Genomic DNA, 27218 nt, shown 5'->3' with positions numbered 1-27218 from the left:
GGCTTTGGTTTGAACAGGGACAGGTACGTGGCTGGAATGAAATTCATTTTTCCACTTTGTGCACTGAGGACATTCCTGAGCCACAGTAAAAGGATTTTTGGGTTTCAAGGGTCAAATCACCAAGGACAGTTGTATCTCAGCTGGCAATGCTACTGGCTGTATATCATTTCAATAGCATCTTCAATGGGGATTATAATCTGAATTGAAGTGGAAATATCTGAGGCAATGAAGCTGTCAGCAGTCTAAAATTAAGGAATTAAAAACAGCAGAAAAACATTACAGGATTTATTCTGTGTGTATTAGAAAGAGAAAGCTAAATACACTGCAGCCCTTCCTTGAGTCTGAGACTTCACAAAGGTACAGAGAGCGAAAAGAACAATGATTCCATCAATATAAAAAGGATGGCACTATGAAAATCAGCGACACGAGATGTAAATCCTCCTAACCTGAAAAAGCAGCTGAGTCACAGAGGGTTGGACTGAAGTAAATAAAAGGAGCAATGAAAAGGATTTGGGGAATAGGAGATCGGAAGTTGCTCAGAAAGCAGGTCCCCAACCAGATGCAAGATGGGAAAGAAAAAGCTCCAAATAAGATCAGAAATATTTAGGGACATACTACAACGGCCATTAAATACTAGAGTCCATTAATTGCAGCTGAGGCAAGAAACTCCAATCTGGGATTTCCTACCAACATGCATAGGAGACCCAAAGATTCCACCCCCGCCAACGCCCCCGCCCACCCCCACCCAAAACAAAACCCACATATCAAACACACACACACGCTTTGAAAGCCATTACTGTTCTGTTCTCAAGTCCTTACTTAAAAAGAATAAAAACAAGATTCCCTACAAAACAATCTGATAGTTTCCAGCAACAAAAAAAAAAAAAATATTTATTTTAGGCAAATTCCACATATTTCTCTGCTGTTTTCCCTTTAGCTCTATCCTAGGTAAGTCCCAGAAAGGTATTCGTTACCTAAGCTAAAGAAATTCTGATTACACCACTGAACACAAGGAAAACAGTGAAAATAAAAATAGAGCCCATTGCAGATAAAATACAAAAAGAAGTTTCAGCAAACCCAGTGTCCAAAAAACCTCAAGCTCTTCTCAACAAAAGAAATAAAAATTCAACCTATATAATCCATATTTAAACACTCATTACAGTGTAATTCCTTTAGTTACACATTCTAAAAAATATTAAAGAATTATCTGTATTTTAAGCAAACAAAAAGTATACTCATTTCTCAGATGGACGAGCAATTCCTGAACCATACCATCTGTACAGAATTTTATTAGTTTAACACTAAAAGGTACCCAACAGGATGTTTCCCGGCACACACACAAGGCCACAGAACACAAAGTGACAAGCAGCCAGGACTAGTACAAAGAATGAGGTGGCTAAAGGCCAATGGGGTTTCCAAAAGAAACATTCAGCTTGCAGACTCCTCACAAAAGATGAAAAGAATCAAAGACAGAAACCAGGAGAACTCCACAGAATTTACTGCAGGATGGGACAGGGGGAGTTTGTGGAGAAGATGCTAATTGAAAGGTCTGTATTTGGAATTTAGAGGTTTGCCAGCTAGGCTAAGGTTATGGTATCTCTGCAGGCAGTGGGGCACTAATGACTGGGGACAGAGCTTGTTCTGCAGCACAAGTTGAACGTGAAATTGCTTCCCAACTCCTCCAGCCAACGTCTAGGGGGAGAATTACATACAAATTCTCCGTCAAGTCTTTGAAGAGTTTTCCAGAGTCCTGGGGGTATAAACAATCTTTATAAAGAAAGAGAAAAGTCCAGAACTGATCAGTGAGTCTTCTTGGTAGAGCCAAAGCCAGAGAAACCCATCACAGCTGCCATTTCATCATCCTCTTCAAATGTCAAGTCTTCCTCTGCCCTCCTCTTCTTCTCTCTCTGTTTTTCCTTCTTATAGGCTTTGGCCTTTTCCTCCTGCAATACAAGGAAAGAAATGCAGTGTGATTCTAACTTTCTTATACCACAAACCCTTTAAGATCTGGACACTTATCAGTCAGTCTAATTTCTATCACCAACATAGGGAGACAGGATTCTTTTCAGTCTGAAGGACAGACAATGGATGGAAGGAAAATGGTGGACTTGGAGGAGAGTGGCTTCCCACAGGGAAAGGCCATGGTCCGGTGATCCTAACAGGTAAATTACACCTAAGAGGATTATACTGCAATAGTTTTGTGAGATTCTCAGCTTCCCCTGTTAAACAAATGCCAAAGACTTAATCGGAAATTCAACAAGGCAAAAGGAGAGTTGTTTTTAAAACAGGAGACATTTATCTTGTACTGATGCCCTGTTCCAACAACTGTGGTGCTGAATGACAGCTACAGACAATGTCACTGTCTGACGGCTTTTGATGCAGCAGAGTGAGAGCTGCTCAGTGGAACATAAGCTGAGTTCTGAGTGGCTCGGGGGAATAAAGGGTGGCTTAAAAGGGTTTTTCATTGAAACATTCTGATTAGAGCATTCTACAAAGATCGCAGGCCCTGGAACGGCGCCAGATTTGTGCTGGGGGTATGCAGAAGTGTGACTTCAGCCCCCAACTCAGCAGCAGTTCCTGTTGGTGCTGGAGCTCAAGGTCTCTCAGTGTTTTCCATCACCACCTGCATGTCTATCGCTTTGTAACTCCAACACAGGGGATTTAGTCTAAAACAGCCATACTCAGTAGTATGTGACAGCAATAAGCTGCTTATTTTTTAGAATATATAGACTTCCATCAGTTTTTCATCCTAAGGAGTTTCCTGCACCCCTAATATGTCTCTGCATTTGTATTTCCCTAAATAGATTAATAAAAATTCCTTGGGTTCATCAGCAACAAAACCTGCAGTTGACGAGCTTTGTCCCAACCAAGCCAATACAGTTGGAGGCCATGTTTTAGGATTCCGTTGGTGGCCCTGTGGATAACCCCTGCTGTAGAATAAAGCTCAGAGAATCTGGAAACCAAGGTGGCAGGGGAGCCTTATGTACCAGGAGCTTTTTTTTGTAATGACCATTCATAGGAAATAAAAGCATCAAAGAGCTCAGGCACGTACAAGATGCTTTTCAACTCCCAGAAGAACTTTCCTGGTTATTTTGAAATGAAATCTGAGGCAAATCTTCATTCTAGGGCTTTGCTTTTGCCATTTAAAAACATGTTCAAGAGGGAAGGAAGTAACATGGGGCATTTGATTTTAACAGAGTTCCTGTGTGCACATTTCAAGCTTCTTAAAGCTCTGGCACCCATGGGGGTGGCATAGATGCGGTAAACATAGGAGAAGTTCCTCTCCTTCCTCAGCACCAGAAGCCATGGCAGTATGGAAATATATAAGGAAATATATGAAAAGTCAGCTTTAATTACCAGTTTCTGAGCCCTGGGACCACATGCAGGTTATGGGAGTTATATATTGAATGTTATATATTCTGATCAGTGTCACTATGGTTGAAAACATGAAGATGACAGTTTTGTATGAAAACAACTACTCTGACAATTCAGATAAAGGACTTTTTTGGGGGAAGAGAGAAGAAGAGAAGACCTTCTTTTAACCCCGCAGAGATCCTGGTGTACTGGGAGCACCTGCTGCCAACATTCTTTGCACATTTTTGTTTGATAGTTAGACACATGGTGGCTTCCTTCAATGAAGATGTCACTTCTGGGAATTGGTCCTGCTTCGAGCAGGGGGTTGGACTAGATGACCTTCTGGGGTCCCTTCCAACCCTTATATTCTATGATTCTATGATTCTTTCAGGTCATGCTAAATTGTTGAAATGCTGCCATTGCCTCACCTCTTCTCTGAGCTCCTTCATCCTCTCCTCAAAGTCATAGTCCTTTTGCTTCTCCTCCATTTTCTTCTTGTTCACTTCAAAGCGTTTTTTCACTTGATCTAGTGTGGAGCGCTCCACCCTCATGGACATGCCCAGATTCCTTTGATCTGGAGGGGACAGGAATGGACAGAGCAGCCATGTTACTTCTACTTCAGTGCCCATTAAATATCCGCAGACAGCCTATTCCAGGACCCAAAATTAGAAGTTTCAACACACAGTGTCATTTTAACCTCCTCCAATTCCCATTCCACCCCCATACATCCCCTTGCACCAGTGTTCCCCAGCCCATTTTGAGTGCCACCATAGAGCCCAATTAACTGTTGCCCTGTACTTTGTGTAGTCATTTACTCAAGTGCAAAGCAGATGTAAAATGCTGCCATTCTGATTAGTAGCACTTTATACCCACTTCGCACTAACAGGGCAACAGTAAATCCAGCCCACAATGTGCTCACTGCCAATGCTTCACAAGTGCAACCTCTGAAAGATCAATTAGGGAAAAATGCCCCAGAAGTGATTTGCTGGTAGAGCTCTGTGCTACTAGACAGCAAATTAGAGCTCCGGTCTCCATTTTAGCCCCTGGTTTCCACATTCTGTGCAGTTTGCAGTGTCTGACAGGTGATGAGTTTTAAAGGGATATTTCCACAATCTAAAACAGTGGCTCCCCACATTTTTTTGTCCAAGTCCTGCCCCCCGCACCTGGAGCTACAGTTGGGAACCAGGGCCAGGGGCTGCAGTCAGGAACAGGGCTGGTGCTGCAGCTAGACCTCAGCTGGGAGTGGGGCTGGGTGGCACTTCCTTCCCAACCCCGGGGGGGGGGAAGGGGGGGGCTGACCCAGGCTCCGCTGCACCCTGAATGTTTCTCCACATCCCCCTACGGGGGGCGCGCCCCACAGTTTGCGGACCGCTGCTCTAAAACCTAGTCAAAATTAAAATGTATATTTAAGATCCACACCTGCGCCTGAGCCCCCAAACCAGTGTGTGTGGATTTACAATCACCTGTATCTATTTTTTATTGTTTCTCTCTCTTCCATGTCTGTGTGAAAGAGCCACACAAACAGGAAGAACACCACACCATCATTGATAAAGTCTGCAGATGACACAAAAACTGGGGGAGTAGTAAATAAATGAAAAGGACAGGTCACTGACTCAGAGCAATTGGGATTGCGTGGTAAACTGGGCGCAAGCAAACAATATGCATTTTAATACAGCTAAATGTAAATTGTATACAGCGAGGAACAGAGGCCATACTTACAGGATGGAGGACTTTATGCTGGGAAGCAATGAGTGAAAGATTTGGGGGTAATGGTGGATAATCAGCTGAACGTGAGCTCCCAATGACACCATGGCCAAAAGAGCTAATGTGATCCCGGGATGCATAAAAAGGGAATTCTCAAGTGGGAGCAGAGAGGTTATTTTAGCTCTAAAAACAACGAGGAGTCCTTACAGCACCTTAGAGACTAAAATTTATTTGGGCATAAAGCTTTTGTGGGCTATAACCCACTTCATCAGATGCATGGAGTGAAAAATACAGTAAGCAGGTATAAATATACAGCACATGAAAAGATGGGAGTTGCCTTACCAAGTTTTATTTCTGTATCTGACACTGGTGTGACCGCTGCTGGAATATTGTGTGCAGTTCTGGTGCCCACAATTCAAGAAGGATGTTGATAAATTGGACAGGGTTCAGAGAAGAGTCATGATAAAGGATTAAAAACCTGCTCTATAGTGATAATCAAAGAGCTCAATCTATTTAGCTTAAGAAAAAGAAAGTTAACGGGTGATTTGATTACAGTCTTTAAGTAACTACAAGGGGAACAAATATTTACTAATGGACTCTTCAGTATAAGCAGAGAAAGATATAGCACAATCCAATGGTTGGAAGTTGAAGCTAGACAAATTCAGTCTGGAAATAAAGTGTAATTTTTTTGACAGCGATGGTAATTAACCATTGAAACAATTTACCAAGGGTTGTGGTAGATTCTCCATCACCATTTTAAAATCAAGATTGGATGTTTTTTCCTAAAAGCTTTGCTCTAGAAATTATTTTTGGGAAGTTCTCTGGCCTGTGTTATACAGGTGGTCAGACATAATGATCACAATGGTCCCTTCCAGCCTTGGAATCTATGAATGAAACGGGGGAAACTGCATGACTACACAAGGGAAACTGTGCTTTTGACAGCACTTGGTAAAGAAGCAGTTTCACATGTAAACTAAAAAAGGAGGGTTGGGAGAGAAAGGCCCATGTCTCATTTTTTCAGTGACAATAATCTTAGTCAGTACTCATAATAATAGGAAACAAAATATTTACACACAAAAGTGTGACAAGTTGACTTGTTCCTTTAAAGGTGCCACGATGGTAGCCCCTATCCCATCCCAGATATTTTGAAATGTCGGGAGTTGAGAATGGAAATCCAACTCTGTCCTGTCCACAAAAGGTGCAAGTGACTGGAGAGATGTAGAGTGCTGATGTGGGAGACACTACTTATCAGAATCAAGTTCTGCCATAGCAGCAGACCTCTTCAGTGATGACAGAGCAAAAAGAAAAAAAAATCAGTGGCATTTTGTAGAAGCTCAGTGTTAAGCAGAAAGAAAAGGAGTACTTGTGGCACCTTAGAGACTAACCAATTTATTTGAGCATAAGCTTTCATGAGCCACAGCTCACTTCAATACAGACTAACATGGCTGTTACTCTGAAAAGTGTTAAGCAGGGAATTTCTAGTCATTGGTAAAATGCAGGCAGCGAGATTAAAGAGCTGCCCATCCTCCAATGAAACACCAAGATAAATAATTATAAATAACAGATTCATAGAAACTGATTAGGGTAATTCAACGCTCTCTATAACAAGTGGAGTTGATTATGAACAAGTTTCCATGTGGCAGTGTTTCCAAAGCACTTATGCCTGGCCAATTCACCATGCATTCTTGGCGTCCTGCCACCACACTGCCAGATAGTCTGCTGCCTGTCTGGGACATGCCTTAGGGCAGCAGATTGCTTTGGAACCACCAATGCCATCAGCAGTTAAGGAGCAGTACAAAGCTCAGGCACAAGATTGCTACATGTCTGAAACCAGCTTCAGAGTGGTCCAGAGATACTAGGCAGTTTCACTTTGCATCCAGCATTCTCAAACTTCATTCTGTGAATGAGTTTTTATAAAAAGAGAGATACCCTTGCACACCACCTCCCTTCCCTATCAGCAACTCCCCCAGGATCTTACAAAAAGGATAGAGGTTAATAATAAGTGAAGATCATGCAGTGAGGAAATAAATGTGTCCCAGGATTTCTACTTCCAAATTCTATTGAAATGTAGATTCATCTCTCACCACCTGACCCGCAATGTGTGTCAAATACAGGCCTGTTCTCCTAACAGAGCCATATTTAAATACATTTCAACAAACTACAGTGGTTTACCCTCAACACTCTTAAAAATCTCTTTTTTTCCCTGATTTTTCTTGCTTTTCACTTCAATAGGTTTATTTTGAAAATTTTTTGCATTGTTCATTTTTCCATACTCAAAACTTCCAACATTCTCTCTTCCCTCTGATTTCCTATGTTCGTCTCTTCCCACAGTATTCTCCTATGATTTTCTCCCATGCCCCTTTAGCTCCCCAGAATTGGGCAACTGGTCCAAAGATTATCCCAGACTACACAGTCCCATTCCATTAGTTTACCTTTTGTGTACAACGGAAAAAGAATCACAAAACTCAGATTTGTTATTATGCAATACAACAAAGTCTTAACTATATATAGTTGCTATTGTAAACTCATGGGGTGAAAATGTTCACAACTGATGCATGCACAATTTAAACTTTCTAGAACAGTGGAATTGCCTCATTTCAATTCACATCCTTCATCAATAGTAAGGAAGCAGATCCATAGACAATTCAAATACTTTGATGACCCCACAGTGGTTCATGAATTCAGAGGTTCTCAAGTTGTGATTCATCCAGGATGCCTGTGCTTATATAGGACAAAAAGGTTCCAGAACCCAACTGTATACAAGGACTGCACCCAGAATCTGTACTCTGCTCCTCTTTGACTTAGAACATCCCAAAAGGAATGTCTCTGAGGAAGAGAGGAGGAGGCAAGGTTAGCGAGGATCTGCGGAGGTAACACATTCTATTAATATAAGTTAGTGCGTGAATAATGTCAATTTTTCCTTCAAAGATTGTCTTTGAAACCACTCATTGCAGAAGACTAGAAAGTAACATCAGAGCGAAAGAGCGGTGTTGAACGAGCCTCTAATTAAACAGAGAATCCCGTTCAAACTGTGTAAGTTTGGACTGTGTCCAGAATGTAACCCGTTTTGGAGAGGTGTCATTCATAATCTTGCTCAGGGAGTTAAGAGCATTCATGGCACCATGACACTCAGCACCATGAGGTAAAATCTGGCTGGTGCACTAGTTGCTCTGTGACTACCTGCACTGTCTCTAACTCTTCAAATGTATCAAGCAGCAACAATGCCAGTCCCTTTGAGAAATCCAGAGTTGCTTTGTGAAAGTCAGACTTTGACTAGGCTCCAACAGCACTTTCTCTGCATTTGATCAGCCTCTGAAACAGGCAGATTGCAAGAGATCTTGAGCCACTCTGCCAATTGGCCGGCTAAGCCAAAATTATCCTAAGAGCAGACACACTTGAAAACTTTGTCTTCTTAAGTGAGGAGCCACCACAGATAAATACCCTGAGGCTTTGGAAAATGCAAAATGCCAATACCTTGTATTGGAAATGCTTGTTGCTGAACTGGAACTTTGGAAGTTTCCTGGGTCTTTCTCTTATAAAAATACAAAAATAAATGTCTGAGCACATTAAACCTGTGCTGTGAAATAATGGAAGGAATATTTGACAGAGAAGCTATGTAAGACTTAATTCTTAATGTATTTGTTTAGCTTTTTAGAATAGAGATAAGACAAAGGCACTTTTTTTTTTTAAGGACTTAAGAAAAATACAAGTACAGGGAATAGAAGCCTTTGCCTTTGAACTCAACAGACACTGTTCCCATAGTACCAATCTTTAAAAGGGAAGTAATTTTTCCCCACAGCACCTTCTTGTGAGAAAGACCCCTAAAAAGAGAGAGAAAATACAAAACAACTGCCATTTCCCATCATTTCTAGCACCCATGTGTCTGACTGAAATGGAAAAGGAAACATGAAGCAGTCTATCCCCAAAAAGTATTGTAAGGGGAACAGATGAGGAAAGAAACTATTTGGGGCTTTTATAGATGCCATGAAACCTGCTCTTTGATAGAGGAACAATGGCTTTGAGGAACAATGGCTTTGAGGAAAAAGTGGTCTCTATGAAAGTGGGACATAACGGACTTACACTCCCACTATCTTCCTTTTCAAACGCATGAGAGATCCACAATGAAACAAAAATAGATAATTGATATTTGGGTCTTTAGAACAGGAAGACTGAAGATCTATCTACATTTTTATATGGCCCCCACCACTGTATCATTGAAGTACTCCACAAATATCATTGAATTTGACCAATTCATTTCCTTTACTATTGCTGGTACTGTGGCCAGATGAGCCCACAACTTCCTAGCCATATCCAAAAGACCTTTAATATTGGGTCAGAAACCTTTTTTTGCTCTGTGCACACCCAAGAACGTATCAAAAATTCGGAGACTTTTCATTTTGGGCTAGAAAGAGGGGAAGGTCCAGAGCCCTGGGCATCTAGACTATGATCTCTAGAAAGGCCTTGGAATCTTCGGGTGGTGACACAGAAGAAAGGACCATAGCTTCCACAGACAGTGAAGACAACAATCCTCTATTTCCTCCTCTTATTCCTCCTTCCTCAGTTTTTAACCAATTCCTTCTTTCTAGGAGATGGGGATATTAAAGTAATATGGGAATTAGAAACAGAAACTCTCTCTAAGGACTTTCTTTCGAATACTCAGAGGATGCTGAAGCCAGTTACAGCACAGACCATATTTATGATGAATGCAACAGTGGCTGCCTCCAACTGCCACAGCATCCTAAAATGGTGGTTTGTGTCACTCTTGTATGACACTGCACCAGACATAAAAGCAGCATATGAGGAAGGGACCTACTAGTGAAAGTGGCACTGTTTATAGTCAGTTCCTGGAACAATACCAAAGTATGTTTCTGTTAACTTGGACTGATCAGATCTTTCTGTGTGCCTATGCACCATAGCAGAGTCAAATTATACTAATCCCTTATGAGCTATAGATCCACATTCCAGCTCCAAAGTCAGATGAACAGCTCCTCCACTGAGAGGACAGTATGTCCTCCATGTCCTCTAAAATTTCTGCCTTTAGGTGGTGTAAAGACTTGACTAGTGTAGACTGGGAAACTAAATCCCAGTGGTCACCCCCCACAGAAGAACGAGTTGTCAAAACCTTTAAGAACTGATGAAATCACCCCTGGTAACTTCCTCAGAACAGATGGGTTCTCAGTGTTAGATGTTCGGCCGTGTGTGTGTGTTCTCCGTGTGCTGCCCCAGCTCTGCGCAGACAGCTGGCACAGCAGACCTCGAGTGAACCATCCAATGTCCACGAGATCCATTAAGGTACAAAAGCACCAGGCCAGGTATATTGTCGACAAAACACAGTAACAGCACCTGGCAGACTCTACGAGGATACTAAGACATGTATGCCCACGACAACGGACGGAGCTCAGTGAATGGACGGACTTTTCCATTTCCCCCTCAGCTGGACCAAGACACTCGCTTTATACCCTGATACAAACAAGTTATGTACTGCCCTCTGACATAGTTAGTTATTGCCCCCTGACGTGCTAGTTATCACCCATCCCCTTGTACATGGTGGTTCGATCAAAACATCTCAATTCATCACACTGTCATCCTGACCTTATCTTTCAGGAGGGGACACTGTGTTCCTGTTATCCATGGGCAATGTTTTTACACCATCCTTAATATCGGGATATTCTGGTACCATTCTTCTGGGAAGTGTTTGCGGGAGTGCTCTGTGCCTAGCAGTGCTTAGGCATGTGTGTTTCTGCAATACCCACCCCCTTCTTGCTGGGCTCTGTGAACCTGCAAGCAGGCAGAGCCTGGTGTTTTCTCACAGCCTGACTTTTGCTACCTTTGCTTTATATCAGCAAAGCCTGCCCACTGCTTTAGCTCAGGCCTCATACCCGGCCTCTGATACAAGGGTTTATATCTCAGGCTCTCTTCCTACTACACTCAGGACTGAGGACTACTTAGATTGAGAACTCTTTGACTGATCACTTTGGACTAGGATGTTGAGATCTCCTTTTCCACCACTTTTTTTCCCATAGCAACAAATGGAGAAATCTGTCTTGCCTTCCTTCTTCACTTCTGACCTGAGGTGATGGATCCCAACTCTCTCCCCTGTTTCCTTGAATAAAACGATATCTGTGCCTGCCTTGATGATGATGGCCTCTGATTAACGTCTGGACAATGCTGACCTCAAAGGCAGAGAACACAGGCTCCAACCTGAGGACTTAGACACTGACAAATTAATCAGCTTTGAAGAGTAGGGGCATGGAGTCAAATCCTCCTCCATCAGGAAGACCTCCTTCTCCACTCCCATCATGCTTTACGGGGGACAAACCCACACAGGATGAACACCTGCTGGGACAGTACTTCTCTCCTAAGCACTCTACTCACTAATAGGTTGATCTACAGCAGATATTTTACTCAGCAAGAAACATACTTTGTGAATCCAGCCTCTCATTCTGGGTCAGCTGCAATTCCAACAGAGTCAAGACCAACAGAATTGCTCAGTCACTACAAATTTATTTTAAAAATTCAACACTACAGCTATACCTAATTATAAAATAGGAAAGCTAAGCCAATGTGAAATTTAAACTAACCAGAAGATAAAGTTGAGAGAATAGGAGTTCCTACTTCCATGAATGATCACACAAATAGAAAAAGGAAATGAGAGTTGGACCAGAGGATGCGGGGTAGCTTTTTATACGTCATGTCATGGAACCTTTTGATCCCATCTCGGCACAAGCATCTCCTGAATGGTTGTGTTGCTATCAACAGGAGCCCGGTACATGGCTTGCACAGTATAGCTCTACAAGGCAATTCAATAATTCTTTATAAACAAAGTAGTTAATCCCCACAACACCCCTGTGTATTTGATCCATGTTTTACAGATGAGGAAACAGACACAGAGGTTGTTCAGAGCCAAGGAGGGAGACCGGGTCAGAGTTGGTAACAGAGCTCAGGAATTCATTATGCTCACACCACTTCCGTCTAACAGAGGGATCTAGACATGAGGGGACATATCCCTATTCCTTCCTTAGGAATCTCCTTCCAACATTGACGCTCCAATGGTATTTATCATCCACTTTTAAAGTTCCCTGAGGAACTGCACAGCTTGCTGACAATGGGGTTCTCGAACAACAGAAATTCTGAAGCATTTTCTCACTCCCAATCCAATGAAGGACATAACTCTTGCAATTTCTCCTGAGCTCATTTCACACCAGTGGCCTCCAGCACCATGGAGAAGTTGTTAGGAGATAACAGGTCAGCATTTCCATGGCCCTCACCAGCAAATGTTGAGTAAATCCTAATATCAAAAGCATTTATTTCCACATGTGCCAACACTTGACACTGTAGGCCCTGGCCACACAGAATGAAGTAAATTTGGTAGGGGAAAAGCTTGTAACAATATTTTAGTGATCACACAACATGGCATAGAGAAAATACATTATCCTTACGCTTTTTGCCATTGATATGATCCAAAAAGTTGATGGAGTCTTTCACCACACAGTCACATACATTACAGTAATATCTGGGGAGAAAGAGAGAAGGGATCAGCTCCAAAGCACAAAACAAAATTCATCCTGCAAGAATTTTCCTTTCACGCCAATTAAAGAGAGAAGTTCACCTGGACCTGGTTCAATTCCAGACAGCAGCCCTAGATTCCAAATACTGCACCGAAAGAAATCTAGAATGCTAGATAGTAAGCTAAGCATTCAGAAATATGGTAAGTAGGAGTCCAGCATTACACAGGAGCATTGAACTGTATTGTCTGGACTCTGATAAGCCTGATTCTGGGATAATAGCTCCTCCCCCAGGTGAAAGGGAAGTTATCTACATCATAGAGAGTCCAAGAAACAATGTGAGCTAGTAGAATCACCACCCTATAAAGTCTGAAGGAATTGCTCCCACGTCCTACTTCCCACATTTGGGGAGGTGGGGTGAGAGAAGAGCTGGAAGAGAAACTGACCCATCTTTGTAGCTGTATGATGGCTTATTTTTGCTTTCAGTCAGCCCCTTTCTAACAGGAAACCCCTTCTCTCCCATCCATACATTTCTCTTGGTACCTTTTGCTACCTTCCTCTGACAACAGGCTACTGAAATGCTTATTACTACTCTAGGCGATCTTTAAAGCTCCTTGTTCCAGAGACTTGATGGCTCAGAATACTGGGGATGGGTTAAGGAGACTTTCACTAGCTTATAACGCCTGTCAATAGTAACCAAGAGTCCTGACTACAGCAGAGACCTTTGGGGATTTCTGTAACGCAAACAGCTCTCAGCCCCATTTCTAGTGGAGAAGTATCTAGATCACAAAGCATCTTAATATGCAACTTGCCTCTTATTGCCAGTCTTAGCCAAGAACTGACCAGGCTATAGATTGCCTAGAGGTTGTTCCCAGAGTGTGGCTGAGAAACACTGATGTGGAGTGGTAAGGGAGGAAGAAGCTTGTACTGCTGCACTTCTGGCCATAATTCCAGAAAGTTAATTTCCAGATTTAACACAATATAGACGCTGGTCGAAGTTGCTGTAACTAAAAAGTCTTCCTCCTGTGCTGCTGAGAACGTACAAAAACTGGCACTCTATAAGGGTTCCTTGCTTTGCCATGACCCTAGTTGCACGTAAGACTATCCTGAGACTTTTTCTTTGTTAACATCTGAACGCATGAGAGCCTGGAAAAAAAATAAAGGTGCTTTACCCTCCCATCTCTGACTGAGGGGTAGTTTTGGTGATGACAATGGTTTTCCCCAGCTTGGATTCCAGATCCACTTTATAGTCTCGGTGCCGCAGAAGTTCCCTCTTGACAGGCTGAACTGGTTTGCCTAAAAACAAACACACAACAGAACTTCTTCAGAAAGGTTTGGGAACCTAAAACAATGGATCACAAGTTGCTCACAGTGGAGAAGGCCATAGAGAACCATTGGGCCATCTGGTTCATGCTGGGATTCCATTTTTAAAAGAGTAATTCTTCCCTGCATTGTAGGGAACATTAGAGTAAGTGATAGTTTATAATTAATAAGATTGCTAAAGAATTCCCAGTCAACCAGTTGGGCCACAATCTGAGCTCTTCCCATTTCCAGATGTTGATCATTCCTCCATCTCTATATGGAATAGAACAGGAAAGGAATAAGGTTCCTGGCCTTTTTTTTTTTTCTTCCCTTCAAAAACATATTCTATGACAAACAAAGGAAAAGGAACAGAGGACAAACTGGCCCTGAATTCCTGTTATTTGCTTCCAGCTGATTTCCCTCTCACACTCAAAGGGGCTGGATGAGTCACTGTAAGACACAGGTGGGCACACTGCAGCCCTTCAGACATTTTAATCTGGCCCTTGAGCACCTGCCAGGGAGTAGGGTCCAGGACTTGCCCCGCTCTGGGTCTCCAGTCAGGGAGAGGGGTCTTGCCCTGCTCCATGCATACCGTGGCTCCACAGAGCTCCTGGAAGCAGCAGCATGTCCCCCCTCCAGCTCTAACACGTAGGGGCAACCAAGGGGCTCTGCACACTGCCTCCCCCAGCACCAGCCCCGCAGTTCCCATTGCCCAGGAACCACGGCAATGGGAGCTGCCGGGGCAGTGCCTGCGGATGGAGCAGCATGCAGAACTGCCTGGCCACGCTTCTGTGTAGGAGCCGGAGAGGGGACATGCCACTGCTTCTGGGAGCTGCTTGAGATAAGCACCACCCAGAGCCTGAATGCCGACCCCCTCCCGCGCCCCAACGCCCTGATCCCCCTCCTGCCCTCCGAACCCCTTGGTCCCACCCTCCTGTACCCCCTCACTCCTTCATCCCCAGACCCGCATCCCAGCCCGGAGCCCCTTCCCACACACTGAACTCATTTCTGGACCCACCACAGAGCCCGCACCCCCTTCCGGAGCCTTCACTCCACCTGCACCCCAACCCCCAAGTTTGTGAGCATTCATGGCCCGCCATACAATTTCCATACCCAGATGTGGTCTTTGGGCCAAAAAGTTTGAACACCCCTGCTGCAAGAAAAACAGTCTGCCTGGAGTCAGTGCACTACTCACCATCTTTCTTCTCTCTCTCTTCCGTGAGCCGTTTCTCTGCAAGTTTCTCATATTCATCTTTATCCCACTTCCGACGGAAATCCAGGTTTTTAGTCTGCAAGGGAAACAAAATGTGAGGCTACACTGCACAACTCCACTAGCAGCAAGAAAAGACTGATCCTGGACAAAGCTGGAATTGTGTGGCTTGTTGGGCCATGGCAACAAGTAAGTGCACTAAAAGTGCACACTCCAATGACTTCCTCTTTACCCACAGCCAGGAGCAGGCGGGCTGGTGTAGGAAAATAACGCTTTGCAGTCGTACAGCACCTTTTAGCAGAGGATTTCATGGCTCTGCAAAAATGAAAGCTTAGGGAGCTCTTGAGATAATAATCCCCATTTTCCATTTATGAGACAAATAAGGGGGTTTTAAAAATTATGGAAACAAATATTTATAAACACCAAGTGACAAAGCCCAATAATACAGAAAAAGTGACATCGCTCTCACCAAAGTCAATTAAATCTGAATCCACAAAAGATCATGCTGATAAACCTAAGATTGAGATACTCTTGAGAGATAAGTTTCAGAGTAACAGCCGTGTTAGTCTGTATTCGCAAAAAGAAAAGGAGTACTTGTGGCTCCTTTTCTTCTTGAGAGATAAATGCATACAAAGGTGTGTGTGCACATATGTCTATACCTGTACACATAGAGTACATGATGGTGTGGTACAGAGGTTTAATCAACATGATTATGAGATGGACGCCCTATTCACAAGAAACAAAGCCAAAGTGACTTATACAGAATATTCCAACTAAGTATGGCATACACAGAATACAAGTTGTAGAAAAACTAAGCACTTAAAAAAAAAAATTAATTGGGCACTGAAATTTTTGTATCCCTGCAATTGCAAAGGCCAGATTCCAAAAATACCAGGAGACCAACTGCACATATTTCTGGTGAGCTATGGCCTCTTAAGAATAACCTAGAATAGATCTTCTATGCATAAACATTTCACATTTACAGTTGTATCCCTGGTCCTTCCACGACTAGAAGTGAGTGTTGGGTTTCAATGGGAAATTAGGGACCTCCCCTTTCCAACGGGATAAGGCTCTTGATTCCAGCCCTGCAAGGTCATCACTAGGGCACTACCAAATTCATGGCCATGAAAAACATGTCATGGACCTTGAAATCTGGTCTTTGGGTGCTTTTACCCTATGCTATGCAGATTTCACGGGGGAGACCAATGTTTCTCAAATTGGGGGTCCTGACCCACAAGGGAGTTGCAGAGGGGTTGCAAGGTTATTTTAGAGGGGTCATGGTATTGCCACACTTGCTTCTGTTCTGCCTTCAAAGCTGGGTGACCAGAGAGCAGCGGCTATTGGCCAGGGACCCAGCTCTGAAGGCAGCACCCCACCAGCAGCAGCACAGAAGTCAGGGTGGCAACACCATTCCATGCCACCTTTACTTCTGCGCTGCTGCCTTCAGAGCTAGGCAGCCAGAGAGTGGCGGCTGCAGACTGAGGGCCCAGCTCTGCAGGCTACAGTGCAAAAGTAAAGGTGGCAATACCATACCATGCCATCTTTATTTCTGCGCTGCTGCTGGTGGCGGTGGCTCTGCCTTCAGAGCTGGGTTCCCAGCCAGCAGCCGCTGCTCTCCGGCTCTGAAGACAGTACCATCACCAGCAGCAACACAGAAGTAAGGGTAGCAGTACTGCAACCCCCACTACAATAACCTGTGACCCACACACACACACAGCTCCTTTTGGGGTCAGGACCCCTACAATTACAACACAGTGACATTTCAGATTTAAATAGCTGAAATCATGAAATTTACTATTTTTAAAATCCCATGACTATGAAATTGATCAAAATGGACCTTGAATTTGGTAGGGCCCTAGTCACATATCAGACTTTAAAATCATTACTTTTTTTATTTGCAGAAAAGCTGTCTCAGGTCCAAAACCATAACTCTCCTATTCCAGCGTCTCTGACAAATGGGGGAGAGGAGGGGAACAGGAAGAGAAAACACATTTCTGGAACAGAATTTTTTTTTTTTAAATGTCTTTTGATCAAAAACTAAGAACGCTCAAGTGAGTGCCAGGGAAGATGGGCAGTGACACTGTCAAATGTTCAAGGATACAGGATTAATTATGGAAAATAATTCATCACATGGATATGACCTCTGCACACATGATGTGCAAATTTTATCTAGGCATCAGTGGTGATGCCAAAATTAAGGTTGTGACAAGATATGCACTTGTGATTCAATTCAGTCTCCACGTTGCCACAATTATTTTTCAGATAACTGTTCTGCTCAGCCTTTCTGCCAGTCTCTGAGCCTCTCCCCCACCTATGCCCTATCCACAATTGTTAAAACACAAAGAAGAGCCCCATTCAGACTGATCTGATCATATATGTCCCTCTAGCAAACCACAGACGGTTCACTAAAGGCAGCAGCCAACTGGAGTGGTGCTTTCCCCATGCCTGAGGCATCTCAAGTAGCTAATCTCCCTCTCCTACCATAAAATCATAGAAGTGTAGGACTGGAAGAGATCTTGAGGTCATCTAGTTCAGTCCCCTGCACTCAAGGCAGAACTATGTAATAACTAGACCATTCCCGACAGTTGTTTATCTAACCTGCTCTTAAAAACCTCAAATGATGGAGGTTCCACAACTTCCTTAGGCAATTTGTTCCAGCGCTTAACTATCGTGACAGTTATCAAGATTTTTCCTAATGTCCAACCTAAACCTCCCTTGCTGCAATTTAAGCCCATTGCTTCTTGCCCTGTCCTCAGAGGTTAAACAACAATTTTTCTCTCTCCTTCTTGTAACAACCTTTTATGTACCTGAAAACTGTTATCCTGTTTCCCTCTCTCCACACTAAACAAACCCAATTTCTTCAGTCTTCCCTCATAGGTCATGTTTTCCAGACCTTTAATCATTTTTGTTGTTCTCCTCTGGACTCTCTCCAATTTGTCCACATCTTTCCTGAAATGTGGCGCCCAGAACTGGACACAATACTCCAGCTGAGACCTTATCTGCGCAAAGTAGAGCAGAAGAATTACTTCTCATGTCTTACTTACAACACTCCTGCCAATACATCCCAGAATGTTTGCTTTATTTGCAACAGTGTTACACTGTTGAATCATATTTAGCTTATGATTCACTATAACTCCCAGATCCCTTTCCACAATACCTTCTCTTAGGGAGTCATTTCCCATTTTGTATGCATGCAAATGATTGTTCCTTCCTAAGTGAAATACTTTGCATTTGTCCTTACTGAATTTCATCGTATTTATAGAGTGCTGCGCAGATACAAATGTATACCCATGGATATAAATCGGTATCCATGGAACCGCAGGGCTATCCCAGGAAACATGGCAGCGAAAGGAGCAGAACATGGGGCTGCTGCTCCCAAGAGCCAGCGCCCCGCACCGGCAGTTCCGCTGGCATGGCTGTACTGACCCCAACCCCACCCACTGGGGCTGGAACCAGGCTCACCGGTAGCTGTCCCTGGTCGCGCTCCTGTGTTCAAACAGCGTGCACATCCCCAGACAGGAGATACAGACAGCTACGTGGAAGGAACAGGGGCAGGGCGGGGGATGGTACAGCCATGCAGGAGGAACTGTCGGCAGGGGGCGCTGGCTCCTGGGAGCGGCGGCCCCATATTCTGCTCCTTTCGCCGCTGCGGTACCTGGGAGAGCCCTGTGGTTCCACGGACATAAATTTGTGTCCGTACAGGGCTCTGCCTATTTACTTCAAACCATTTCTCTAGTTTGTCCAGATCATTTTGAATAGTAATTCTATCCTCCAAAGCACTTGTGACCCCTCCCAGCTTGGTATCGTTCGCAAATGTTCTAAGTGTACTCTCTATGCCATTATCTAAATCACTGATGAAGATGTTGAACAGAACCGGATCCAGAACTGATCCCTGCGGGACCCCACTTGCTATGTCCTTCCAGCTTGACTGTGAACCACTGATAACTACTCTCTGGGAATGGTTTTCCAATCAGTTATGCACCCATCCTAGAGTAGCTCCATTAGGCTGTATATCCCTAGTTTATTTATGAGAAGGTCATGTGAGACCGTATCAAAAGCCTTACTAAAGTCAAGATATACCACATCTACCACTTCTCCCTATCCATAAGGCTTGTTACCCTGTCAAAGAAAGCTATTAGGTTGGTTTGACACAATTTGGTCTCGACAAATCCATGTTGATTGTTACTTATCACCTCATTATATTCTAGGTGTTTGCAAATTGATTGCTTGATTATTTGCTCCATTAACTTTCTGGGTACTAAAGTTAAGCTGACTGGTCTGTAATTCCCTGCATTGTCCTTATTCCCCCTTTTTTTAAGATTGGCTCTATATTTGCCCTCTTCCAGTCCTCTGGAATCTCTCCAGTCTTCCATGAGTTTTTGAAGATAATCGCTAATGGTTCAGACATCTCCTCAGTCAGCTCCTTGAGTATTCTAACAGGAGTTCTCAGGACAAATATTTTGGTGGCCTCAGAATACGGCCACCAACTCTTGCTGGTGGCCGCACTCACACTTTTTCCATAAAATACTAATTAGCTTTAGGAAAACCAAATAAATATGAACAAATTACAATGATTTGGATGTGTAGATATTTATTGCTAGCTAGTAAGTCTGTTGTGAAGTGATATTAACAAATATACAAGTATCACTTTTCACAGCAGTCCTACTCAGCCCTGGCAAGCTTGGGGACAAATTAAGCCCTGGGAAGGCAGGGGGAACCAGGGGAGATGGGGGTTGGGGGAGGTAGCAGGGGGCTGGAACTTGAAGCCCTGCTGCAAGAGCCTGAAGCCTTGTGGCTGGAGGATAGGGTCCAGGGATGGAGCCCAAAGCCGTGTGGCCAGAGTCTGGGGCCTGTCATCACGCAGCCAGAGCCCAGGGCAGGAGCCCGAAGCCGAAGCCTGAAGCCCCATGTCCAGAGCCTGCCACCCGAGGGCTGAAGCCCAAAGCCTGAGCCCCACCACCCCTGAGAATGCGGGGAACTCACTGGCTGCCTGGTCCTCCAGCATTGTGCCCCAGGTGACTCCAGAGGGGGGCAGGACCCAATCCCTGCTGGTAGCCCCAGCAACCAACATCAAGGCAATGCATCCAGAAGCAACAGGGAAGGGGAGCCCCACCCACCCATCACAGCCCAGAAGGCTGTGGCAGCAAGAAAAGCCCCTGATGGCCACATCTGAGAAACATTGCTCTTGGATGTATTTCATCAGGCCCTGCCACTTGAAGACATCTAACTTATCTAAGTAATTTTTAACTTGTTCTTTCCCTATTTTGGCCTCAAATCCTACCTCATTTTCACTGGCATTCACTATGTTAGACGTCCAATCATGACTAACCTTTTTGGTGAAAAACAAACAAAAAAATCAGTTAGCACTTCTACTATTTCCAGATTTTCTGATATTATCTTTTCCCCCCTCACTGAGGAACAGGCCTAACCAGTCCTTGATCTTCCTCTTGCTTCTAATGTATTTGTAGAATGTTTTCTTGTTACCCTTTGTGACTTTAGCTAGTTTAAACTCATTTTGTGCCTTGGCCTTTCTAATTTTGTCCTTACATCAATGATCCCTCTAATTTTTTCCACCCATGTGTGGAATAAATTTTGTTACGTGCACCAAGGTAATGTGTGAATGTGCGCTACCAGTAGAAACAAAAAACCTAGATATAATATATATTTTTAAAAAGTTACCAATAGGGATAATTACTCCAGCCAGAAATAAAAATTATGAAATGCATAGACCAGTCAAAAAACTAAAACACATTTTGAAAGAATAATATTACAGAGAATATATGCAAAAAGAAAAGGAGTACTTATGGCACCTTAGAGACTAACAAATTTATTTGAGCATAAACTTTCATGAGCTACAGCTCACTTCATCGGATGAGAGAGAATATATGTGCATTACAGGAAGTACCAAGAAGTAAAAACAACAACAGAGTTGGGAGATGTGTGACACAGAGAGAGATACAGCTGCTAGGGAAGTTTCTGAGAGATGCCCATCTGCTGTCTCTTTAAGGCACTCACTGAAAGCTCTCCTCCTCCTGAACCATGGCCCCCTTCCCCAGCTCTGCAGAGATGGGGTACATGTGCAGGGGAATAGACAGAGTGTGTGTGCACGTGAGAGACAGAGAGAGTCTGTGTGCTGGCTGCTGGGGAAGTCTGAGAGACCATGGACTCTCTCTTTAAGGCACTCACTCACCTTGAGCCCTGTCCCCTCCACCCTGCTCTGTGGAGATACGGTACAGGGGCTGGGGGACACCCTGACATTAGCACCCTCCTTTCTCCACTCTGCACAGCCAGCAGAAGGGTACTGGGAGCAGCTGCAGGAGCAACATGGCTGAAAAGAAGCGGGGGGAGGGGGAGGGGCACCTGAACACATTGCTGGCTGGATGTGCATGGCTCTGCTAATCAACTGCGCGGCACTTGAATCTCTTCTGGGCGACCACCCAACCACACAGCTTACAAGGAACACAGCCCTGCATGCTTGTGTAGTTTGTTTAGATTTTTTTTTTTTTTTTTTTTTTTTTTTTGAGTTTCAGATCATTGAAGATTTCCTGGTCAAGCAAGCATGGTCTCTTGCCATAGTTCCTATCTTTCCTGCGCAGTGGGATAGTTGCTCTTGTGCCCTTAATGTCACCTCTGAAAAACTACCAACTCTCTCAGACTGTTTTTCCCCTTAGACTTGCTTCCCATGGGATCTTACCTACCAACTTCCTGAGTTTGCTAAAGTCTGCCTTCTTGAAATCCATTATCTTTATTCTGCTGTTTTCCCTCCTACAATTCTTTAGAATCATGAATGCTACCATTTCATGCTCCCTTTCACTATAGCCCAGCCTGTTATTGATATAAGGTTGGGGGTAAAGTGGAAAAGAGAAAGAATTGCAGCTCAGGATAAGAGTGGAGACAGTTCAAGTTGAGATGGTGAACAGATAAGCAAAGTGTAGATGGAGCTTTAAAAATCACAACTGCTTATTTTCTTGCTTTTTACAATTTGTATTGGTAGACGATGCAATCTTAACTCAAGTTCACTGTATTTTTGGCAGGAAACACATGCAGGATTATAGCCAAGAGTGAGACAATTTCATTTTAAGTAGCCAATTAATTTTAATATGCTATTATATTTGCCAACATAGGATATTCTAATCAGTAAGTATTCCATCTCATGTATCTACTCTCTGTGTGTGCAGTTATATATTCCATTTGCTCCAAAAGATGAGGTTCTTTACCAGACCCAACACCCAGATGGTTATAAGTTAGGAACACTGACTAAGGAAGAGGTTCGTAAATGCTTAGACACTTCATTTTGTAGAAAAGTGTACCCCCACAACTTCAACAGATGATTAGGATCAAATATATGTTGTTCTCTAATTTTATTTTGCATGCATGCTTTTAATTTCACTCTGATAAAAAGAAAAACATTTATGTGAATAGTGGTTTCTCTGCTCGCAGCTGGGGAACAAAAAGAAACACTATATACCCTCAATACATGACACCTTTTCCTTACTTAACCAAATGAAGACTCCAATCATGATTAAAAAAATAAAAAATAACAAACATTTGAAATTATAGCAACAATACAATCATTCAAAACTTCCCCCTCCTGGCAATCCTTAAAATGGAATGAACATCCAGTGATAGGAATAAAAATGTCTTGGAAAGGGGTAGAAAACTTTTCTCATTTATTCCCAGAGCTTCTTAAGCATTGTAAAACATGTCAGAACTAAGATTATTAGCAGCCTCCCCATGTAAGAAAAAAAGGGAAATTCACAAAGTGCAAAATATTATGTTTTGGGGTATTTTCCAGACTCTAGATTCTTCCACATAAAAACAGTATTATCACGAATCAAAGTCAGTTGAAGCCTTAAGAGAAGGCAACCTCGTTGCTGCTTCACTCTCTTTTTATAATAAAAAGTATGTAGTCTTTTGAAGATATTTTACCAGCATCCCCAGGCCAGACACAGTGAAATGAATTAGATCCAACTTCTGAATGACCTGTAACAAGGGCTTACCTAGTGATTCTAAAGGAACTTTTTCAGATTGATCTAACAGGGGATGGAGGTTGCCGCAAGCCCCTAAATCTTTATATTAACAATTGCTTATAGGTTACAGATGATATTTCCCCTGTAGATGACATCTGCTAAGGACTGAAAAGTACCCGAGGCCCCATGTTAATTGTAGGGCACAGACAAGTTGAATGGCTGTGAATGTGACCTAGCAAAACAGAGACAAAGCTGAAAACGAAACCCAAGAGTCCTGATTCTAGTCCTGCTCTAACGAATGACCATCACATCCTCCTATGGCCAGGAATAGAATTCAGGGCCTGACTGTCTCCCGCACCAACCATTAGACCATTCTGCCCCTTGAATATTCCAGTTGTTTTGCTCATTTTTTCCACTATGTGACTCAAAGCAATGGAAAGCTTCGCCAAGGAAGCAGAAAAAAATATATACGCGCCCCGGTGGTGCTAACAGCTGATTCTTTGGCATTACCTTTGTTTGTTAAAACAACAGTCTTGATCTCTAGTTAGCAAGTGGTTTTAATGAATGCCTTAACTTTTATCTCAACCTTATCCATGTGACCCCAATGCTCCTTTCATTCAGTTTCAACATGAAGCCCTGAGGGGTTTTTATGCAGTCAGAATGGCCTCCTCACAACCACATAGCATGGATTCAGCAACGTACGGCTAGTCTACATTGGCAACGCTAAAGCGCTGCCACAGCAGTGCTTTAACATGGCTTGTGTGGTCGCGGCAGAGTGCTGAGAGAGAGGTCTCCCAGCGCTCTAAAAAAAACTACCTCCACAAGGGGTTTCAGAGTAGCAGTCGTGTTAGTCTGTATTCGCAAAAAGAAAAGGAGTACTAGAGACTCTAAGGTGCCACAAAAGGAGTACTTGTGGCACCTTAGAGAGTCTCTAGTACTCCTTTTCTTTCCACAAGGGATGTAGCTCCCAGCACTGGTGCACTGTCTACACTGGTGCTTTACAGCACTGAAACTTGCTGCACTCAGAGGGGTGTTTTTTCACACCCCTGAACGAGAAAGTTGCAGCACTGTAAGTTGCCAGTGTAGACAAGCCCTTAAACTGAGTGTTGGGATAAAAGAACTGGTAGCAGTTTGAGGCACCAGGAAGAATATGGTCTAGGGGAGTGAGGCTTCTCCACTTAGCAGATGGGCAATGAACAACAAAAATCGTTACTGTATACACAGTAACACAAAAGCCAATCTGGAAGCTGTCACTTTTTTCACAGATCAGAGGACAGAGGGGCTAAAAGGAAAAAAAAAAAAAAAAGAGGCCAGAGAAACACAGGGCTGGAACAAGGGAAGACAGCAGCAACATGAGAGATTTGGAAATCCTATCCCCAAGTGCAGAGAGAGAGAGAGACTCATGTCCCCCAAAAGCCCCTCAAGTAGCTCAGAATCTAAGAGCTCTCCCTGAATATGCAGGGAAAGGTTCCCCAGCACTGAGGGGTTTTCAGAAAGCATAAGTCTATCTCTGGGCTTGGGGATAAGATATCTCCAAGCTTCTTTGCTTGAAGTTTAGTGAAAATAAAGTCTCTTCTACAGGGGATAATAAATATATTTGCCCAAGTGCATTTTTATGGGGGAACTCCACCCCCTTCTACTTGTGGCTCAGAAGAGCAGGGTTTCAAGTGGGACAGAGAACAGTGTCTGTCTTCTGCTCAGGTCAGGTTTTTGTTTCATTTTGTTTCTGAGAGGAGGGGGAAGAGAATGGTGAATTCTCCCTAGGTATCTTTTTGTAAGTTCAAGTTGGAAGAAGGAAGCAGTTACCACAAATCTGTCCCTCTGCCCCTCAGCACTACCATCTTCTACATAGACTATAACCTGTCAGGTGTCTACTACAGCAATTCTCAAAACCCAGACTCCCACTAAACAACTGATAAAACCTACACTCATGCACATGAATGATCTAAGCATGCTGTCATCCACATAGATCTGCAGAAGCATTTACACCTCCTAGAAACATATCTGGTAGTCTAGTGCTTAGGATTTGGCACTCTCACTGCCACAGTAGGGATTTGTTTCCTGGTCAGGGAAAGAAACTTGGTGTTGGCCTGCTTCAAGCAGGGGGTTGGACTAGATGACCTCCTGAGATCTCTTCCAACCCTAACCTTCCATGAGTCTATGATCTCAACATATTAACATAAAAGTTTAACATTGATAAAATAAGAGTTATGATCTTTCAGGAAAAGCCACAAAACAAATAAAGTATTTATAATAAAACAGCAATTTAAGACGTCTTAAATTACATATACTTAAGTCACATAATAAGTGGTTGAGGGGATTTCAAACTAGTTATAAAAGAATTAGAGAAACCCCTGCAGGATCTACTATGCCACAAAGAAACCACTAGACAGATACACTCGCCTCCCATTCTACTACTGATTAAGGGAGCAAGTCTGGGGTCCAACTTTGTCAGAAAAAGCATACATAATGGCACAAGCCCCAAGGCTATGTCTAGACTAGCACTTTAGTCGGTAAAACTTTTGTCCATCAGGAGTGTGAAAAAACACACCCAACCGACTGACGTAAGTTTCACCAACAAAAACACCAGCGTAGACAGTGCTATGTTGGCAGGAGAGGCTCTCTCCCATCACTCATTGGGGGTGGCTTAATTAAGCAGATGGGAGAGCTGTCTCCTGTCAGCATAGAGCAGCTACACGCGAAACCTTACAGTGACTACAGTCTGTAGTGGTGACCTAGCCTAAATAGAAACCTTCCACCTACCGTCCTGCAAACAAAATTCTATATGTACAGCAGAATAGGAGTCACAGACCAAAAGTGAGATGAACCTCACCCTCATTAGCATATCCAAAAAAACCCAACCACTGCACTCCTAGCTCCATCTCAGCCAAAACAGCAACAATCCTACTGCAAAATAGTGAAGGAGCAAAATCTAAATCTGAATAAGCACTTATGAATGGATTAACAGCAGTCCCAGATCTCCCAATATTAACCTCCAACCAATGGAGGAAACTTCTCCCAGAATAACTGAAACAAACAGTGATGAGGACACTACATCAAAACCCAGAACACTAATTAATGCAGTGGTTCTCAACAAGGGGGTACATCAACTCATTTAGATATTTGCCTAGTTTTACAATAGGCCACATAAAAAGCACTAGCAAAGTCAGTACAAACTAAAATTGCATACAGAAAATAGCTTGTTTATGCTGCTCGATATACTATAAACTGAAATGTAAGTACAAATTTATAATCCAATTGATTCTTTTTATAACTCTATGGTAAAAATGAGAAAGTCAGCTATTTTTCAGTAACAGTGAGCTGTGACACTTTTGTATTTGTATGTCTAATTTTGTAAGCAAGTAGTTTAAGTGAGGGGAAACTTGGGTGTACACAAGACAAATCAGACTCCTGAAAGGGGTACAGTCGTCCAGACAGTTGAGAGCCACTGAATTAATGTATCTGGAAAAACTAGATCAAAATCCCCACACTACACTGCAACTAACATCCCTGCCACGGAATGGGAAGAGCTAAAGCAGGCTCCCACCAAATACGAATCCTGTCCAAAAGCTAGCGGCGGACGCTGGGAGAGACAAAGCACAGCGCGACCGGAGAGGGGAACAACCCTCCAGCCAGAGAAGAGGCTGAGCCAGAGGGAGCGCGGCTCCGAAACACGACGGAGGGCGAGAACCTGCCTCAAGAGACCGGCCACGAGTTCAGGCTGTCCCGAGCGCACGGGGAGGGGAGTGAGCAAGCGCCAGTTAAGACAGAGCCTAGCCCCGAGCCAGGGCCCGGAAGCGGCCCCAGGCGGGCGGCGGCACAGAGCATCCCGGCAAGCGCCTCCAGGCTCGGAGTGGGGGTCTCCGCCCCGGCCGGGAGAGAGAACAGCCCTGGGCTTCCCCTCGCGCCCCCTTCTTAACACCTACCCCGCTGCCCGACGCCATGTTGAATGTGAAGTGAATAAGGAACCAGAAAGGGCCGTGCTCTGGCAGCAAGAATCGTAAAGTGAGCCAGTCCTCCCGAGTACCATAGAGTGGCGGCCGCGGTAGCTAGAGCGTAATATCGTTCTTTGAGATGAGACGGCAAGTGACTGGCGGAAGCGGATGTTCAAGGTTGCGCAGGCTGGGTGCTTGGAGCATGAGTAACTTTTGAACTTATTTTTGTGCCTCTCTA

At 43.7% G+C, this 27218-nt stretch overlaps 1 protein-coding gene across 1 annotated transcript; it reads right to left on the bottom strand.

Annotated features, from left to right (window-relative positions):
- Positions 1-271: 271 nt before the first annotated feature.
- ZMAT2 (zinc finger matrin-type 2) lies at positions 272-27122 on the bottom strand. Its single transcript, XM_048860174.2, has 6 exons — positions 26972-27122; positions 15061-15154; positions 13736-13859; positions 12498-12571; positions 3783-3928; positions 272-1943 (listed from the first exon to the last, which is right to left on the bottom strand). The coding sequence occupies exons 1-6, from the start codon at positions 26987-26989 to the stop codon at positions 1800-1802; spliced, it is 600 nt and encodes a 199-aa protein (XP_048716131.1). The 5' UTR covers positions 26990-27122; the 3' UTR covers positions 272-1799.
- Positions 27123-27218: the final 96 nt, after the last annotated feature.

The sequence above is a fragment of the Caretta caretta genome, chromosome 8 (assembly GCF_965140235.1).
Source record: "Caretta caretta isolate rCarCar2 chromosome 8, rCarCar1.hap1, whole genome shotgun sequence".
NCBI classification, from domain to species: Eukaryota; Metazoa; Chordata; order Testudines; family Cheloniidae; genus Caretta; species Caretta caretta.
This window is presented reverse-complemented; position numbering and strand designations above follow the sequence as displayed.